At 45.6% G+C, this 20,275-nt stretch overlaps 3 protein-coding genes across 3 annotated transcripts in view; 2 read left to right on the top strand and 1 right to left on the bottom strand.

Moving 5' to 3' along the window:
• Positions 1–4,106, top strand: part of LOC141435027 (muskelin-like) — a 51,452-nt gene extending 47,346 nt beyond the window's left edge. Inside the window, exons 6-9 of the mRNA XM_074097548.1 lie at positions 392–488; positions 1,438–1,664; positions 2,654–2,817; positions 3,935–4,106. Of these exons, the coding sequence (XP_073953649.1) occupies positions 392–488; positions 1,438–1,664; positions 2,654–2,817; positions 3,935–4,106 (660 nt within the window). The remainder of the gene's footprint in view (positions 1–391; positions 489–1,437; positions 1,665–2,653; positions 2,818–3,934) is intronic.
• A 1,381-nt stretch (positions 4,107–5,487) lies between these two features.
• Positions 5,488–9,450, top strand: LOC141435215 (uncharacterized). The gene is made up of 5 exons (XM_074097856.1): positions 5,488–6,215; positions 6,605–6,763; positions 6,965–7,204; positions 8,129–8,281; positions 9,207–9,450. The coding sequence occupies exons 1-5, from the start codon at positions 5,508–5,510 to the stop codon at positions 9,447–9,449; spliced, it is 1,503 nt and encodes a 500-aa protein (XP_073953957.1). The 5' UTR covers positions 5,488–5,507; the 3' UTR covers position 9,450.
• Positions 9,451–13,308: 3,858 nt separating this feature from the next.
• BicD (Microtubule-associated protein Bicaudal D) overlaps positions 13,309–20,275 on the bottom strand; it is a 25,364-nt gene continuing 18,397 nt past the window's right edge. Inside the window, exons 8-11 of the mRNA XM_074097547.1 lie at positions 20,003–20,141; positions 18,131–18,388; positions 17,588–17,754; positions 13,309–17,182 (exon numbers count right to left, since the gene is read on the bottom strand). Coding sequence (XP_073953648.1) covers positions 17,108–17,182; positions 17,588–17,754; positions 18,131–18,388; positions 20,003–20,141 — 639 coding nt within the window. The 3' untranslated portion in view covers positions 13,309–17,107. The remainder of the gene's footprint in view (positions 17,183–17,587; positions 17,755–18,130; positions 18,389–20,002; positions 20,142–20,275) is intronic.

Below are 20,275 nucleotides of genomic sequence, written 5' to 3'. Positions count from 1 at the left end.
TTCGGTTCAGCTTGAAATCTCAGCCGTATTCAATGTTTTGCAGATTAGATTTGAGAATCTAAAAATCCCGAATAGAATCAAGGCAGGTTGCAGAGCGCATGGCCAGGGGCCGTATTGTCTAACGCACTCGGAATCACCATCTTTTTCATCACTTCTTTCTTCTTAGGCTTCTTGATATGGTCGGCAAAGCCAAGATAATATATAGACACGGTAAAGAAAGAGATTGTGTTGTGAATGCCACTGCGCGTTACACAGATACGTCCTCTGAGCTACAACAATTTACAACGAGATCGGCGCAAATTGTGTCGATACATTCTACGTGTCCCATTACTTAAAAACACTTTATTTCTTGCAACATTGGAAGTCTTTTCTCTAATGGTTGATATAACAGGAGCTGAACTTAGACGGCGAGCCGGAACTGGAGGCGGGCTGCTGCAGCCGGCCCGGCCCGCGCGGCGGACACCAGCTGGTCGTTGACCCCACCACCGGTGAGTACCGGGGATTTGTATGTAACGGCAGGGGTACCAATACGGGTCCCACTGAAAAACAGCGTTATGCTTGCAGTAATATTATAAGTTGACTCAGATTACTCCCACTTAATATTCAACCGCCACGCGCAAACGCATAATATTCTTCATTCTTCTATAAACAGATATTAATAGAGTTTAGGCTCGGCAACGCACCCGTAACACAGCTTATGGATGTCCATGGGCGGCGGTGATTGCTTTCCATCAGGTGACGCGCCTGCGCGTTTTCTCCCGATCGTATAAAAAAATTATAAACGATGCAACCCTAGCGCATGCATGAATAACTTATGATACCGGGGGCAGCGAGTGTGTTTCAGAGACTAACTTTTTGTATGTCAGTAATTTTACTTTTTATTTTTTTCAGTATCTTATATCTTTAAACGAGCAATACAGTATTTGACTATTTTGTATATGTTTTATAAATTAAAACTACACAATGCCTGTTATCGAATAGAAAACAATTTTTAAGCTACCTTTACAAATAACAAAGTTATAAAGGTTTGAAATTTAAGATTAGACAGAGAAAGACATACTGGCATGTGACGTCACACGCCAGTACCGCCATACTTGCTGCATAGAGAAAAGCGTTTGAGAAAGAGACAGGTATATAGATTTTTCAAAAAATCACTATAAATCCGATTTTCAACCGATTTAAATTTTCTCCTTTCATAATAATATTAAGATATGGCAAAATCAGGAGTTGTCAAATACCGTATTCTTGTACAATTATATTACAATTCGGGGATCTCGGAAACGGTTCCAACGATTTCGATGAAATTTGGTATGTGGGGGTTTTCGGAGATGAAACATCGATCTAGCTTGGTCTTATCTCTGGGAAAACGCTTGATATCGGGTTTTAGCCCGAGCGAAGCTCGGTCGCCCAAGTAGTTATCAGTTGTACCTCCTTCAGGAACTTTATACTTGTTCGGCGGCTGGAATGGGTCTTCGGACCTGGACGACCTGTGGGCGTACGACACGTCAGCGGAGCGCTGGACGCTCCTGTGCGGGCACAGCGGCGCCGCGGGGGGGCCCTCGCCGCGCTCCTGCCACAAGATGGTGTTCGACCCGACGCAGCGCCGCCTCTACACGCTCGGACGGTACCTCGACAACGCGCAGCGGCTGCCTACCAATATGAATGTGAGTGCCGTCTTTACCTCTTTGCCTTACCGCTTACCGTCTATGCCTCGTTGCTCAGTCGGTTGCGTGATAGTTCCAACAGTGTCCCGCGTGCGCTGGGCGGCCGGTGGGACTCCCCGATGATGAGGCGCTGGATGGGGCTGCACGCTGCCGCAACCTCATAATCATGGTTGACGGCGTTGGGCAGTCGTGTATATTATTATAATTGTACCTACTTACTAACACCACTTGTTTGTATTTTCATTGTAACTAACCTCTATGGATTCTGTCCGAAATAAATGGCTTTTTATTATTATTATTTACTCTGAGGCAGTCTTTCCCAAAGTGGACCTTAACGCCCCCTTGTGGGCGATGGAGGCCTAGAGACAAAGAAGTATCATTAAGCCGCGTTCACATTTATCTGTCGTGTTGTGTCGTGACGCATCAGAACGGTATCGGTTTCATACATTTTATATATGGTTGCGTTCACATCCGATGCAGTGTGTTGTCACGGCTTGTGTTGTGTCGCATCACAAGCTATATAGAGAGAGAGAGAGAGAGAGACAGAGAGCATCACAACACAAGGCTTTAGCGTCGTCATAACTATCGGAGTGATATAACGTCGCTGATACTGCAATACCGCGTAACTAGCATTTTCCATAAGGATAATTTTTACAGTCAACATTTCAACAGTACAGTGTCAGTACTGTGAAAATTATATCTTTTGGAAAATGCTAGTTACGCAGCAGTATCGCCGACGATAGGGTATAAAATATTTCAATATGGCGTCCGCGAAAAAAACATGGTTGGGGAAATAAAAAAAGATAAAAATAAGTCGAGAGGTCTAGAATCTGTTAAGTTACTTAAAGTTCAACAGTCGGGACCTATTACCCAGAGTTTTAGAGCCGGTCACGATTTTGAATGGACCCGCCTGATAACTTTAAGTTACTTAACAGATTCTAGGTCACTCGATTTATTTTTAGATGTTTTGATGTGTTTGATGTTTTCAGAGCGATCTATACATGTACGACGTGGCGACTAACGCGTGGTCCCTAGTATGCGCGGACACGGCGGCGGCGGGCGGGCCGCGGCTCGTGTTCGACCACCAGATGTGCATCGACGCCGACACTCGCACCGTCTACGTGTTCGGCGGCCGCGTGCTGCCGCACAACACGTGAGTCGACACGACACTCGCACCGTCTACGTGTTCGGCGGCCGCGTGCTGCCGCACAACACGTGAGTCGACACGACACTCGCACCGTCTACGTGTTCGGCGGCCGCGTGCTGCCGCACAACACGTGAGTCGACACGACACTCGCACCGTCTACGTGTTCGGCGGCCGCGTGCTGCCGCACAACACGTGAGTCGACACGACACTCGCACCGTCTACGTGTTCGGCGGCCGCGTGCTGCCGCACAACACGTGAGTCGACACGACACAGCGGATATAAATAAATAATAAATAAATAAATATCATGGGACACTTGACACCAATTGACCTAGTCCCAAACTAAGCAAAGCTTGTACTATGGATACTAGGCAACGGATAGACATACTTATATAGATAAATACATACTTAAATACATATTAAACATCCAAGACCCGAAAACAAACATTCGTGTTATTCACACATATCTGCCCCGGCCGGAATTCGAACCCAGGACCTCAAGCTTCATAGTCAGGTTCTCTAACCACTTAGCCATCCGGTCATCATACCAGCCTTTTATATTCTTTAAAAACGAACAATAACGTTTTAAAAAAAAGTCTATCACGCATAGTTATCGCATACATTAACTTATATATTAAGAACAGTTCTATCAGACCACATTTTTAATTTTCATTCAATTTTTATGGAATAATCGAGAAAAACTAACAAAAATACAACATTGCCAGCTCAGCAGGTATAAACGCTCTTAAGATAAAAGGCGGTATCTAAAAAAAAAAAATTAAGTAATTTATACCATCAAATGCCAAATATGTCTTAAACTACACAATGGTATAAACAACTCAAAAGTATTTTTTGGGCTACCGCCTTTTGCCTTAACCTAATACTTAGTTCTACAGATCGAGCTGAGAATTCTCAATTTAGTGATTTTGGAAATTAATGCAACAAATTTGAAGCTCTCGTTTTTTTTTACAATTCATGCGGTACATCTATCAGACTCCAAACTAAGCTGATCCTGTATCTTGGTAGCCTGCGAATGTGATTAACAAGATGAACTAAAGTGAGATGAATTTGCGATTGCAGTGTGTTTATGTTTGATTTAAAAAACATATTGTTTTTTTTTTCAGAGAGGAGGCGGCATCCCCCCAATACTCCGGTCTGTACGCGTATTACCTGCGCACCAACACGTGGCAGCTGCTACTGGCCGACCGGCACTCGTTGAACGCGCCGCAGCCGCGCGTGTCGCACTCCATGCTGTTTCATCCCGTGAGTACTAGCTGGGAGGACGATACACGATAGGGAATATAAAATGAATGACGTAAAAATCATCAATTTCTGAAACAAGTTTTTGGTATAAAATTCATTTTGAGTATGTGCTTTTTTGCTGACTATATTTTTTATTGACTTTACTTGCATTGTCACCCGAACTACATTTGCATACTAAATTTAAAGTCGATGCCATTAACCGTTAAAGAGTTCCGACCTGCGGAGACGATCCTTGCCGGACTACCAGGATTAAACAGGATTTAAAACGTCCATTATCTTCTTTGCTTTTAAGATATTCAAAAAATTCTTTCACCATTCCTGATTTATAATCGTGAGTTGAATTGTTTAATTTAGTAATGTTTTCAAACTTTTTTGGTATTTTGTTTTAGATCCAGCGGCGTCTATACATATTCGCAGGGCAGCGCAACAAAGAGCACTTACTGGATCTGTGGTGGTGGGACGTGCAGTCGGGCGCGTGCGGCGCGCTGTGCGCCGGCGCCGCCGCGTGCCCGCCGCCCGCCGCCGGCTTCACGCAGCGCGCCACCATCGACCCCGACACCGACGAGCTGTTCGTGCTGTCTGTATGTATCAGTGGTGTGGGACGGGCAGTCGGGCGCGTGCGGCGCGCTGTGCGCCGGCGCCGCCGCGTGCCCGCCGCCCGCCGCCGGCTTCACGCAGCGCGCCACCATCGACCCCGACACCGACGAGCTGTTCGTGCTGTCTGTATGTATCAGTGGTGTGGGACGGGCAGTCGGGCGCGTGCGGCGCGCTGTGCGCCGGCGCCGCCGCGTGCCCGCCGCCCGCCGCCGGCTTCACGCAGCGCGCCACCATCGACCCCGACACCGACGAGCTGTTCGTGCTGTCTGTATGTATCAGTGGTGTGGGACGGGCAGTCGGGCGCGTGCGGCGCGCTGTGCGCCGGCGCCGCCGCGTGCCCGCCGCCCGCCGCCGGCTTCACGCAGCGCGCCACCATCGACCCCGACACCGACGAGCTGTTCGTGCTGTCTGTATGTATCAGTGGTGTGGGACGGGCAGTCGGGCGCGTGCGGCGCGCTGTGCGCCGGCGCCGCCGCGTGCCCGCCGCCCGCCGCCGGCTTCACGCAGCGCGCCACCATCGACCCCGACACCGACGAGCTGTTCGTGCTGTCTGTATGTATCAGTGGTGTGGGACGGGCAGTCGGGCGCGTGCGGCGCGCTGTGCGCCGGCGCCGCCGCGTGCCCGCCGCCCGCCGCCGGCTTCACGCAGCGCGCCACCATCGACCCCGACACCGACGAGCTGTTCGTGCTGTCTGTATGTATCAGTGGTGTGGGACGGGCAGTCGGGCGCGTGCGGCGCGCTGTGCGCCGGCGCCGCCGCGTGCCGCCGCCCGCCGCCGGCTTCACGCAGCGCGCCACCATCGACCCCGACACCGACGAGCTGTTCGTGCTGTCTGTATGTATCAGTGGTGTGGGACGGGCAGTCGGGCGCGTGCGGCGCGCTGTGCGCCGGCGCCGCCGCGTGCCCGCCGCCCGCCGCCGGCTTCACGCAGCGCGCCACCATCGACCCCGACACCGACGAGCTGTTCGTGCTGTCTGTATGTATCAGTGGTGTGGGACGGGCAGTCGGGCGCGTGCGGCGCGCTGTGCGCCGGCGCCGCCGCGTGCCCGCCGCCCGCCGCCGGCTTCACGCAGCGCGCCACCATCGACCCCGACACCGACGAGCTGTTCGTGCTGTCTGTATGTATCAGTGGTGTGGGACGGGCAGTCGGGCGCGTGCGGCGCGCTGTGCGCCGGCGCCGCCGCGTGCCCGCCGCCCGCCGCCGGCTTCACGCAGCGCGCCACCATCGACCCCGACACCGACGAGCTGTTCGTGCTGTCTGTATGTATCAGTGGTGTGGGACGGGCAGTCGGGCGCGTGCGGCGCGCTGTGCGCCGGCGCCGCCGCGTGCCCGCCGCCCGCCGCCGGCTTCACGCAGCGCGCCACCATCGACCCCGACACCGACGAGCTGTTCGTGCTGTCTGTATGTATCAGTGGTGTGGGACGGGCAGTCGGGCGCGTGCGGCGCGCTGTGCGCCGGCGCCGCCGCGTGCCCGCCGCCCGCCGCCGGCTTCACGCAGCGCGCCACCATCGACCCCGACACCGACGAGCTGTTCGTGCTGTCTGTATGTATCAGTGGTGTGGGACGGGCAGTCGGGCTCAATCCGTGATCGTGACTATACAAACATACTTACTATAAATATCAAATATCATGGGACTCTTGACACCAATCGACCTAGTCCCAAACTAAGCAAAGCTTGTACTATGGATATTAGGCAACGGATAACCATTCTTATAAATGCATACTTAAAGACAAATTAAACATTCAAGACCCGAGAACAAATATTTGTCTTATTCATACAATTATAATTGTTTTGTTTTGTAGTTGTATTGTATTGTATCTGCAGCGGCCTGGAATTGAACCTGAGACCTAAAGTTTCGTAGTCAGGTTCTCTAACCACTTGGCCATCCGCCTGACATTACGGTCGACTTATTTATTTAACTATGTTTACAGGGCATGAGCAAAGAGAAGGATAAGCGCGTGTACAACACGTTGTGGGTGTTCTCCCTGCGGCGGCTGGCGTGGGCCTGCGTGTACCGCAACGACAGCGTGGCGCCGCGCGCGCCGCGCCCGCGCTTCGCGCACCAGCTCGTGTACGACCCCGCCCGCAAGGTGACCGTCCCTCTCACTCTCGTATTAAATAATATAAGCTTTAGCGGGACGGCAAGCTACGAAACCTAACTCTATTTTATACAATTAATAAGACTTTTTTTTCGGAATATTAATTATTGCAGCATTGTAGCAGTTGTAGCTTTTATCATACTTTTATCATAGAGGCCAGGACATCCGTAACTCAATTTTCCCATCCCACAGATCCACTACCTGTTCGGCGGCAACCCCGGCAACCAGAACAGCCTCCGTCTCCGCCTGGACGACTTGTGGGCGCTCCGCCTGCGTCGGGCCTCGTTGGACAGCGTGGCGCGGGAGGCGCGCGTGGCCGTCCGAGAAGCATGCTACAGGGAGCTGGCCGCCACGCCCGGCCGGGACTGCATGGCGCTCAAGTACTTGAGAACGGAGCTGCATGATGCTATGGATCATAGCGACCCGAAGGAGGCGAGTCATATGTCGTTGTTTATGTAATGATTTATATCATTAATGTATATAAAAAAACATTGACGGGATGTATGTTCGCGCATACTTCAGAATGCCGGCATCTATTCAGTTTATCTGGGATGCGGGCTTTTCGTACAATGTTTTTTCTCAAATGATACATTTCCCAACTGTTTCATATTAACACTACAAATAAAACATTAAATAAAAAAAAAATATCCAACTGCCAAAAGTAAAAGGAAGAAAATAAGTTTTTGAGCGTCACGATTTAAATGGGTCCCGACTGTTGAACTTTAAATTAGCTACACAGAGTTCTAGACCACTAGGCTTATTTCCTTCCTTTTAGTTTTGGCAGTTGGGTTTTTTGATTTTTTTTATTTGATGTTTTATTTTACACTTTTTTAATATTTATGTGTAAACGGTAGAATAAAAGAATTATAATCCATACATATTTAGAATGGGCTTATTATTATCTTTCATTTGATACCCATTTAGTTACAATACAATTTTATTTTTTCATTCCTCCGCCATATTTTTTTCGCAGACGCCATATTGAAATATTATATAGCCTATGTCACTCCGACAATTATGACAAATCCAATGATATTTCATGTTAAAATCCGTCTAGCCGTTAAGGCTGCAGCGAGGACCAAAGAAATGGACATACATACCCACAAACATACATACATACATACGCTCGCAAAACATAACCCTCCTTCGGGCAGTCGGGTAATGAAGTGACGGGCTCTGTCTGTATGCTACAGAAAAACCAGCTTCAAATCAACTTGATTTTTAATTCCATTGCAGAAGGATTAATTTCGAGTTGAATGTCGGACCTGTATAGACCATGGCGTGTGAGGCATTCCATTGGCTGTCACGAGTGGATGACTGGCGGTGAAGAGGTTTAATGTAATGGTGTTGTTCCAGGTGGAGCGTTTCCACAGGCTGGCGACGGTGCTGTTCTCGGGCGCGGCGGGCGCGCGCGGCTGCGTGGCGCTGACCCCGCGGCGCGTGCGCACGCTGGCCCGCCGCCGCGCCGCCGCCGCCGCGCCGCCCGACCTCGCGCACGCGCTGCACGCGGTATGTACACACTAACACTAGCCCTATTGGGAGGGTGCGAACTACCACCCATGTGGTACATAGTGGCCAAAACAAGAAATAATCTAGGCTCATATGAATCTGTCATTAACACAGCAATTTGTATAGACTTTAACTACCTAATTTTAGTAATAGATGTTTGTGTTATGATGCTTTATCTTTTCGTTTTACAGTAAAAGTACAAGAAGTAAACAAACCCTGACATAACGAAAATAAAACACACTTTTTGAATAAATTTTACTTACCTCATTTAATTTTAATGACTAAAAATGAGTTCACAACCTTTTGTCCACCCAAATCACGGTATCACCGTCATTTTGTATTATAAATTTATACGTTATAGGTTTGATTTTTGTCACAATGTCGCGATGAAATTTCAAAACGTCAGAGCATCAGAGCCAAAAAAGTTGTGGACGCTAGGTGGCGCTGATGTCGTGCACAGAGCCAATACTACGAAGTGCAAAATTCGAACTTCGTATCTTGCCATCCCGCTGACGATAATAAAATATTATTTAATATGAGAACGATGCGAACTTCGATTTTCGTAGTAGCCCCCCTCCCCTAGGGGCTAGTAGGTAGGGGTCGAGTGACAGTCTTCATACCGACATGGAAATACCGACTCTATTTTTCGACACGGCTTTCAAATATCAGGTCGGTATTAATAATAATAATAATAATAATCATATTTATTCAGACTTTTCAATCCATTTTGTTAGTAATACATAAACACTTATTGACTAATGTTAGTAGCGAATTAGCAAAAGAAAACCGATCTCCTATTTCGAGTTCCAAATGACATTAGCAAACTAATTTAGGTACATTGATGCACATTATCATAGCACAATGGTGTACCGTTCATTTAAGTCGAGAGTGGCACTATTATTCAGAGAGCCCTATATTTCTGCAGGTATTAGGCGCAGACGACGTAATCCCCGAACCGCCGCAACCCTTCGAGGAGGTGCCGTCCGTGGCGCCCGACACCTGGGACGTCGGCGAGGACGAGGAGGAGCCCTCCGCGGGCGAGGGGGGGGAGGGCGCCGAGTGGGCCGCGCGCCACGCCCGGCTGGAGCTCTACGACCAGCTGTGCCGGTACTTCCGGCCCAGCGCCGTGCCGCCGCCCGGGGACATAACGGACCTCGTCGCGCTGTGAACGGGTTAGCGAGTAATTTATGTAACAGTTACACCGTAGCTCACGGGGTCAATAAAAATGTGTAGTTTATCAGAAAATATTGGACAAGTTTTTTTTTTCTTCGGATATCGAATAAACAATGACAAAGAAGCGCGTCAAAGTTCGAGACGTCACGCTGTGCTTAAAAGTATCGTACGATTCGACGTCAGGCAGAACTAACCGGCTATATGTCTGTATTTTGGTTTCATTAATAAAATTGAGTCCGATATTTTTTGAAATTCTAACTGACCTATGAAGCTTGTACTGCGATACTTTTGAATTTGATCAAAGTTTGGCGAGAGCGTGTGTGAGAGGCACTTCGAATAACGTCATGCGTTGTACCTGGTACTTCGTCTCTTTATTGTACGCATAACGTCAATCTTACACGAAGTCACAAAGTAAAACCAGTGTATAATGCTAACAAGACCATTTGCGTTAGAAGAATCAGATCAGATTATGTGTTATCTAATTTGAATCAACCGTCAAATAAACTAGGTGCGTGCCAAAATCAATGACAGACTTTCAAATCTAAATACAGGTTATTGAGATTATTACACATATTTCACCTACCCGTGAAGCTTTCCAGTATTGACACGGACATCTCTCAGCAGACGTACTTAAATTTCTATTGACTTTTATACCAGACATACGTCACCTGTATTACCTACACCTGTAAAATATAAAGGGGGCTTCTTAGACCTATAATTTTAATGAGACAGATATTTGTGTTGCATTCTCCTTCTCCTCTAACAAAATAAAGAGCGACAGTATGATAAATAACTGTCATATAAGGTAATAGAAATTTAACAGAGTGGTGACACAGTGAGTTAATGTAATAGAATGCAATTAAGTGCTAGAGGCTAGCGGTTGCCATTAGTGCTCGGGTATTGAGCCACAAAGATTCAGTTGACCGTCTATCACGTGAGCGAAACTATAAGAAAACCGCCGTTAACCCGACCTGCGGCCCGACATACCTTTTCGTAATAAATGTCCCAGTGACTTCCTTGATGCGTACAATGATGGCTTACTGAGACAAGGTTGGACTGCTGGTCGAGCTTACGACGGTTTACCTATTTAATATAAAGCGGATGGCATTGTTCTTTTCATTGGGGGATCGACTCTCACCGCGAGGAGTTACCTACACACAATTATATAAAAAAAACGCTCATCTCGCCGCCGGTCAACTAGCTGTTACCGCGGCGGGCTGTAAGAAGTAAGATGCGATGTGATGTGACAATGCGTCAATTCGTCGACGATTCAATGGTTGAAGGCGGAAACACATGATTAAAAACGCGGCAAGGGCCGATTCACACCGGAATGGCAGCGGCCGGCAGCGGCGCGGCGAGCACTTTCAGTGTGAAGGAATTTTAAACTTTATCTACAAAATCAAAAGACCAGTATCGCTTAAAAAGCTCGATAATGTCGCGCGGCCGCCCGCGTCTTGTCGGCGGTTATTGTTTTAAGCGATACTGGTCTTTTAAGTATGTAGATAAAGTTTAAAATGATTTCACACTGAAAGTGCTCACCGCGCCGCTGCCATTCCGGTCATTCATTATCGGTCCCTAATCCGACGCGACGTATCATAATGAAATTCTGATTATTTAATAATACTCGTACAATTTGATTCGACTCAACACGCGTCGCGTTTTTATAGTAAGTTTCCGGCTTAAAACAGTTTTTGAGAATAAGCAGTTAAGATTGTTATTTAGATTTTAAGAGCATATTTAAAATGTGTAAAATATTTAACGGCAGCAATTTTGAAATTCATCTTTTAGACATGAATTTGTATTGTTTGTTAACGTTTTAAAAACTAATAAAATAGGGATGTTATAAATTAGCATAGGTAATCTTATTTATTCTTGTTATAATAAACGTAACAATTTATTTCACAGCCATTTTTTTTTGATAAAAATATGCCAAATTAAAAATAATGTACCTAGGTTAGAACCAAATAAAAATCTAATTCTTTTTTTTTTCTGTAACATTTAAATGAATTTAAAATTTATACTTGAAATGACTAATGTTATGATTTATATAATTGTTATATTACGTAAAAGCTGTTCGTAAATGGTTGAATTTGGTTCGGATAATAGTTAAGGATTTAGCTACAAGAAGAAAACTTATATTTATGAATGTAAGAATGAAGTTTGTTCGTGAAGAGGCCGACTAAAGCGTAAACTACACAGGACGGCAGCGGGTCGAGACGGGAATGCGGCGCTATTTATGTGGCCATGTATGGACGACATCACACCACGATTCCCGCGCACGTTCCGCCCCGCACTAGCCGTCTGTGTGATGTTGTTTATATGTATTATACACAGGCACGTTAATAAAAGCCCGCCGTACTCTCGACCCGACCCGACTGCCGTCCTGTGTGCGGTTTACGCTTAAGCTGTCAGGCAGGGCGATTAGCTCCGGAGACGGCAAATCCCTTTGTCGCTGACTGCATTCCTTCTAGCTAACACCCTGGAGCGAGAAAAAAAGTTTAAAATGCGCATAGACTTATTAACCTTAGGCCTGTCTATGAAATTGTTTGTTACTATTTTTTATGAATTATGATGAGTTTAGTAGCTCTTATTCCATTAGACAAGAACTACAAAATATTCGAATAAGAGAATCATAACAAGGAGTTACCGAAACTGTTTATAACTTTGCATACCCGATATTATTGGGTTTATCGCAGACTAACAGTTATCCATTTCATACTAATGTGCCTGTTTCACCACTCATTGATAAATTTTACGTGATAGGTATCTGTGATGCCGTCTCTGTTTGTTTCAATGAGTGGTGAAGCAGCCCTATGGTACTTTAGTGAGTAAGAGTCATATTATGTAGTTTTCGATGTATGAACGAGGTTACAATAGTTTTGGCTATAGGCTCTGTCCATTGGAGGACAATTTTGCCAGTGTCTAGTAGATTTTGCCGTCAGTTAACACTAATCAATGGATGGTGAAACAGCCCCTTAATGTCAAATAGTGAAGATGACATTAGCTTTGACCTATGTCAAAAATTTATGACGTTGGGCCTTCCGAGGATACAGTGGTATTTCAATTTCACGCTTATGACCACTTTGCTGGAAAAAATCTCGATTTATTGTTAAGTTGAGCTAGTGGTGTCAGAATGTATGGAATTGTCAAGCTTAAACAAGATTTAACAACAAAATCTAAATTCAATTTTTCCCGCAAAATGGTTAATTTAGCACCTGCAAAATTTTATGTAACGATATAAATGCTAAAAATGTTTTGTCAAACTTTTTTCGACAATCTGGCGATTTTCTTGTTTTGTCTTTATTATGCACCAAGTACCTCAATATGAGCATTTCTTGACAGGTTCTCTATTATTTTACCATGGGCAGTATTTATTTCCTATTCAAAAACAATTCAATCAAGTATCGAATCAAGTGAATTAAAACGTAATTATACGTGACTTAGAACCGCCTAAATTTAGTCAAAGGCACCGTTTGCTTTTATTTAACTTTAGTATGTACTTGTAAATATTATTTAAACTTGTTCCTTGCAATTGTTTTTTGTATTCATTAACACCTGTTCTTTTACTCGGTTACTCACCATACTGTAAATACATAAATTATAAGAATATAACCTTTTTTTATTTCGGTGTACAACTTGTGGAGCGGTGTAGTCGGATTTGTAACCTTTGGATGTTATTTCAATTATTCAATACGTGCATACGCCATTAGCACGTCACATTCTCCAGTATTATAATAACCCTATTTCAGATCCTGCCAATTTAGCTACGATTCTCTGCTTGAGAGGCCAAGCCATTATGCTATCACAGCTTAATGGTTTTGTAACGCATAGTGGTAAGTAATAAAAGGCAAAACTTAAATATAATAATTTATTATTCTCATACATGATTGTTTTCAGTCATTGCGACAACACGGCGTGCCTTACAGTTTGAAAATATATTCCTTCTGTCATGATATGTTCCCGAGACTGGTGCGAACTATTTGTCCTCGATCCTGACCAGTGCAGTCGCCGGCACACTTAGCTGAGCTCTTGTTAAACTTATAACAACGTCACAAGCTGTAAAAGTCAGTCAAGTGTCTTGGTGGCTGCACCAACAGCTGAACATATACTATCAAAAGCTCATAAGTTACAATTCTGATTGAGATTCTATTATGCAAAGACTTGTAATCTGACTGATTACTGATTAGACGATTACACAAATAAAGCAATCTGTATCGACGGCCATCTTGCTAATACTACCAGGAAGCAGCGAGGTGAACCATCAAACTGTGCAATATTCGTCGACTCGGCGGTTCAAAAGCTAATCGCTGACCTATTGGGAACATCCATGCTACCAGTTGTCCAATACTAAATCATGCAATATAATAAACTAGCGGGCGTTTTAAATACTTTTAAATCTTTATAATAATAAAAACTCAATACTTTTCTATGATAGAAAATAATATCTATGCCTAAGCAAAATAAGTAATCTAAAGAGTTAAACTGTATAAATAATGTTTTTATTTGGTTAATCGCTCTAAACCACCACCTCGAGTGGCAGCAGACATCGAGCGACCGGCGACCGGTATCTTCACAACGCAGAATATGCGCCGGCGCAGGCCGCGGGCGCGACCAGCCAGTATCAACACCTCATCTATCTCGGTCTAACATTATATTCGCGAACGAGAGAGTGAATAACGTTTAAGTCGCGCCCAATACAACAAACGGCCCGCACCAACCATATAGTCAAATCATCTTAACAAAATATAACAATCAGATATAAATTAATGTAAACGATTTCTTGATGTCAAAAAACTTGTGTACAATACTGATAAACATAACAACGTCAATTCAAGATAAGTGTAAGTGGACGAAAAAGGCTTATAATGATAAAAGCATAGTATAAATAGTGCTCTGCCACCAGGGTACTGACGGCGCCGGCCGCGCTCTCGCCGCGAGCTACGTTACACGATAATCCTCTATTAAATACTTAATGGAAGATTAGCATCAAATTCTAGTGCTAGTGCATTGGACATTAGAGCAGCCCCTTGCAACCTCGTGACAGCGAGCCGAGCGCGGCCGCCGTAAACTTGACTAGACATAACAATACAAATACGATGTCTGCTGCTTAGATACCAAGAAAAATAATACTTAAAAAATAAAGATAGATACTAACGCTATTATTGGTAAGTCCATCGTTTAAGTACATAAAGAGTGCTTCTACGATAAAAAGCCAGTTATTATGACAGTCTAAAACGATAAATGCAAGGCTATGGTCCTCGGGCGAAGGCCGCCCGCTTTGAGCTATGCAAACAAATTATGCTAATAATGTTAATATTGCAAAACCGATTCACTACGCATCTCAACAGAGATCTCATTTAATTAGATAACCTACGAAGTATACTTGAAGGTTAACGTATCAACTAGCTCTATAATACCTAATCCAGTAAAAATAGCTACGAAGGGCGAGTGCCCACTACATGGAACGGTCGAACTAGCCTACCCCACACTACGGCACTACGCTGCCGCCGCGCCGGCAACCTAAACAATACTGTAACAATTCAATAATCTTTTTGTAAATTTCGTCTTAATAATAGAACGCCGATCGACCTTCGTGAGCAAGATTTGAGCAACCTAGAGACCGATTTGTATTTAAAGATAAAAATATTTAGTTAAAAAGGGACAGGTCGTTAGAGCGGCGTCGATTCGGTCGATCGGGCGCTGGACAAGAAATGGACGCGTGTGGCGAGGCCACGGGACGGCAGAGTGCGCCGCGCCAGCCGGGCCCGGTCTCCGCCGCCGGCGCCCGGCCGCGCGGCCACAACCAAACATAGGGACACTACGAGTACAACTAGAACAAGATGGACGAAAGTATTCGGCAGAGGGCCACAACAACACAACAAACGTATCGACTATAGAACAGATTACATAGTCTTTTTGCGCACACAATGGATGGACACCGATGATTATTTTTAGAAATTTAATTTTGGACGTAATCAGACATTCGTATCGAGTAGAGGTTTCTATAATAAGTATACGAGAACCGTACGATAATATTAAAAATATGTCATAAAAAATAACTTCGCACGGCATTATCGATAATTCCTGTTTCCGACACAATAGTAAAATCTGCTCACACGGGATATACACGAATCCATAACAACGGCGATAAATTCATTCGCGTAATAAAATACACCGATACTATTACAAAAATACTCGATCAACATTAATTTGACGGCTTGCAATACGAGCGGGAGGATATTCGGTATCAGAGCGGTCGGCGGGCCGCACCGGCGGCGAGCTGGCGCGCCCACGGAAGCTTACGGTAACTAAGAATACGCAGCCGGCAACAACAGAGTCCTACTCCCTCCCTTCACACATTAAAATCAGTCAACTTTAATTTAACATCAACCATTCATGGAGGGGCCCCGTCGACTGTAAGTTCAACTTGCGGCCCGTGCCCGCGGCGGGCGCTATTGCACAGTTTGACGGTTCCGGGACGCGACGCGCCGCGCGGGACGGACACCGGTTATCGACGAAGCCCCTCCGCCTAAAGTTATTGGTACGGTTAATATTATAAAACGTATAAATAATTTACTTTCCTAAGAACGATTTATAAAAAGTTACGTCGTCGTCGACGACCATTATACTTAGTAGATTTAGTTGACGCTAGGGGCATCACTGTTCACTGCACGTGTCCCAAGAAGTTCATGCCGCAACTATTGCCGCGAGCGCTGCGCGGCACGATAAATTCGTATGTTCGCTCGCTTTTACCCCACCACCATCAGACAGTCTACCATTGACAGTATAACGACGATAGTTAGTCTACACACTCTTAGCTATTCACACTAGGCTCTCGTACTATTATACTCAAGGCCAAAATTAGTCGAACAGTTTGACAGATAAAAACGTTGCCAAATAAGTAGAGTAGTAGAGTAAATTGATGTTATATAGTCTTCGAGAAATAAAAATGGAAACAAAACAAGAGTCTAAAAAGCATAATACCAAATTACTATAAACTTTACGTCAAAAAAGTACATAGTACGTTTTATTTCTTACATGAACGTGTAACTATTTCGTTCACTTTTTACACATTATTGAATTACCAAGGCGCAGCAGCAATATTTTGCAAACCACCAGTGTTATTTTTTCTATAATATTGACAGGAACATCACAGCTGTGGCAACATTTGTGCATATCGATCTGTCAAACTAGTTCGGCTGATAATGGTCCAACAGTTACCAGTACACTAGGCCAAACTGTAGACACATTACACTGTCACTCCGTAGTATAGGTCGATTCACTAGAGATGGCACGAATGAATGAAATGTCAATGTCGGCATCACGAAATGATAAAATACAGGTTGTTTCAATTATTCTTAATCCTGTTATAAGTATTATGTACTTGTTTACAAAATATTAGAAGGCCCCTGTATAAGAACGACACTCGCACCGTGACAAGTGACAACACTTTCGTTCAATTCATTCATGCCAGCTGTTGCGAATCGTTCTATACGTGTCACAGCCGGTCATCTCAAGCGAGGGTGCGGCGGTGTCAGTGTATCTCCGGGGCGGTGGCGGGTCGGGGCGTGGGGCGGGGCGCGGGGCGGGGCGCGGGGGCCGCAGCAGCGCGCGCAACGCGGCGGCGGCGGCCTTCAGCGCGAGCACGACCCGCTAGAAATCCCGCCCCCGCGTCCGCGTCGGACCCGCCGCCTTGGGGACGCGCCGCGTGCGCATCTCGCGGTCCACCTGAAATGGTAAACATCCCTTTATAGCCGAAAGCCGTCTATGACCAAGGCCTTCCCCTGATGCTGCGGCTTCATTATCGGATGAGGATTTGTGTCACGTTGTTGCTATAGAAAGTTCGTGATACAACGAACACTAACTACATGGCCACATATACTCGCAATAAAAGCTTCGATGTGCTTCGATCGCTGTGATATGCGGCAAAAAATCGACGGGAGCCCAAACACTATTCGAGTTCGCCCGAATAATTCGCTTTACAGCGAACTGCGTGGTTAAACATGTCGCGACTCTCCCTTTACATGATGACACACTAGCGATCTTGATACGCGGCGGTGCAACGCGACGGAGATTCGATACGACAAAATGATACAAATGTGGAGCCAGCTTATGAGCGACCGGTAGCGGTACCTCGAGCTCCTCGAGGCGCTGCGTGAGCGCCAGTTTCTGCTGCACGGCGAGCCGCAGCAGCTGGTTGAGCGTCTTCTTCTCGTCCTCGGCGCCCGCCAGCGCCTGCGTCAGCTCGTCCACTTGCGTCACGTACTCCTCGCAGCGCGCCGCGAACATCGCGCGCAGACCTACGCAATACAAAGGTTTCTATTTTTGAATTTGAACCGAATTCCCACGGCAATTCTATGAAAGACTAACAGTAATCGTCACAATGTGACCTGCCTAACGTTTGTAAAAAAAAAAGTAAAAAAAAGCCACTCAAGTCACAAAAAACAATTAAAAAGATAGCCTTATATAACGCTTAAAACGCCGTGGTGGCCTAGTCGTTTGACCTATCGCATCTCAAGCTAGCATAAGTTTTTCGAAATTCATGAGCGGTATTACAATTAAAATTTATCACGAGCTTTACGGTGAAGGAAAACATCGTGAGGAAACCTGTACAAAATACGTTTCTTAAAATAAATCGAAGAAAACTCAAGATATTTTAACAGAAGAAAAACTCACTTGAGAACGTAGCAGCATCTTCCTTCAACAATCTCAGCTCGTTCCTCAGCTTCAACATAGTCTCGGTGACTATGGTCTTCTCCGTCTCGTATTTGGACTTGAGGTTTGCCAGCGCGACCTCGGCCGTGTTTTTGTTGGACTTGAGGACGGTGCGTAGCGTAGCGATCTGTTCGCGTTTGGTCGACAGCAGCGACTTCAGTTTGATCACTTGTTCTTGGAGCTCGACTAACTCGGCAGCGCGCTCTTCCGATTCCATACCTGCGAGAAGAAACAGATTTAAGTTAGTTTTTTAGACAGTACAAAAGACACAAAAAAAGAAGAAAGTAAATATTTCTGACATGAAAATTTTGAACCTGCATCCAAATTCTCCGGCTTATGAGTAGTAAAACGCTACTAGCGTTGATGTTTCTCAATTTATGAATAGGAAAACCTGTCTCGAAAGACTGTTATTTAGATAATTCGGAGAATCGGTATAAACATGTAATAAAAATCGCAGTATTAAAACGGGCTTCCGAGAAGAGTTTTCCAGTCCTTTTACATCTTGATTCTTTTTAACTTCAGAATAAGCAAGAAAAGATATAAGTATAATTAAACTAGTTTGCTAATGCCGTTCGGAACTCGAAACAGAAGATCTGTTTTCTTTTCATATAATCTTCAGAAAAGCGAAGAAACCGGACGAGTCCCGAGCGATTTTAGTGTACTATTACTATTCTATTTTCCAGGAAAAATAAGGAACAATGGAAACTTCTGCTTCTAATTCTAGCTACTGAGCAACTGAAAGGGGATTGAAGTGGTCTCTTACTGTAGTGGGCATCACGGTAGACCTAATCACATTATATACTGCAACAATAACACACACGTCACTAAGCTCGTTCTCAGCGAGTCCCTTACATTACTAAACACGTTAGCGTTCTCACTCCGCACCGCATTCCTGCAGTACATACTCTGTCCTTGCAACATGGCGTTCGTCCACACCGAATGAAGATTCGCATTCTTAGGAGAGCTCTTACGTATCGACAGCGTAGGCTTCCCTAAGCTAGGTAATGTAGACTTATTAAGATTGAACTTTTCGAAGCCACGATTAGAACTCCAAACATCAGCTTTATTATAGTCGCAACTTTTCAATTTGTCAGGTTGGTGACCTTTCGAAATGTGCTCGAAATAGTCTGTAATTTCTTTCACCGATCGTCCCGCCGACGCGTAATTTTCAGATTCGTAATCGATTCTGATTTGTAGCTTGGCGATTAGGTTGTTAAGTTTTCTCTTGGAGTCCGCCATCTTTAACTTGGTGTTGTTTAGGTCTTTCACTTTCTTTATGGGGTTGTTGTAAGGACCTTTGAATTTCCAGGAAGGGAAGTCGGGTTGGAAGGAGCCTGAGGAACGGATACATGTTAGTACGAAAAGTGGAAATTAGCAGATGATCAATTGATCACATTGTGGAGTTTACAAGGAGGGTATGGGTACTCAGAACCCTGTAATGTTTTTAATAGTTTCACAGATATTTCAAAGAAACTGAATCGCGTGTCTTATTGAAATTCCATAATTGATTGTGAAAAGGTACGCGATCAATTTCTTCGACTGTAACATTACAGTCAAATTCTGCTAAAACTGTACAACACGTTTTTTCAGAACTCAATTGCTTCTATTGCGTTTATGTTAACATTTGTTTTTAGCCATCTTTCAGATCCTAACACGAGAGATCCACGTTAAACCAGTTTCGTATTAGTTACGAAATTTAGATAGAATAGGAAGTGTCGCTTGTCACCTGTCCAGTTTATGTAATAGAGACCAGGCGACAGACCAGCTTTTTCGCTGCGTGTATATTCTGTCTCAATCCTCCAGCTGGCCCGCCGCCCCCGTATCCATAGTTACCAGGCGCGCGGTGGTGGTGTCTGCGCGAGTCGAGCGCTGCGTCGAGCGCGGCGCGCAGGTGCGTCAGCTGGTCCAGCAGCGTGTCGGCGGCGCGCGCGACGCCCCCGCGGCCCGCAGCCCCTCCAGCTGCCCGCCGCCCCTATCCATAGTTACCAGGCGCGCGGTGGTGGTGTCTGCGCGAGTCGAGCGCTGCGTCGAGCGCGGCGCGCAGGTGCGTCAGCTGGTCCAGCAGCGTGTCGGCGGCGCGCGCCGACGGCCCGCCGCGGCCCGCAG

Source organism: Choristoneura fumiferana, chromosome 14 (assembly GCF_025370935.1).
Source record: "Choristoneura fumiferana chromosome 14, NRCan_CFum_1, whole genome shotgun sequence".
In the NCBI taxonomy this organism is placed as follows: domain Eukaryota; kingdom Metazoa; phylum Arthropoda; class Insecta; order Lepidoptera; family Tortricidae; genus Choristoneura; species Choristoneura fumiferana.
Note: the sequence above shows the minus strand (reverse complement) of the source record. Positions and strands in the feature narration are given on the sequence as shown.

What these genes read in the sequence shown, in the direction of transcription:
- LOC141435215 (XM_074097856.1), top strand. Translation starts at nt 5,508, where the DNA reads ATGTATCAGTGGTGTGGGACGGGCAGTCGGGCGCGTGCGGCGCGCTGT. An exon ending in ACGAGCTGTTCGTGCTGTCT is followed by an intron (nt 6,216 to 6,604) that starts GTATGTATCAGT and finishes CTATGTTTACAG; the next exon opens with GGCATGAGCAAAGAGAAGGA. An exon ending in TGTACGACCCCGCCCGCAAG is followed by an intron (nt 6,764 to 6,964) that starts GTGACCGTCCCT and finishes CCCATCCCACAG; the next exon opens with ATCCACTACCTGTTCGGCGG.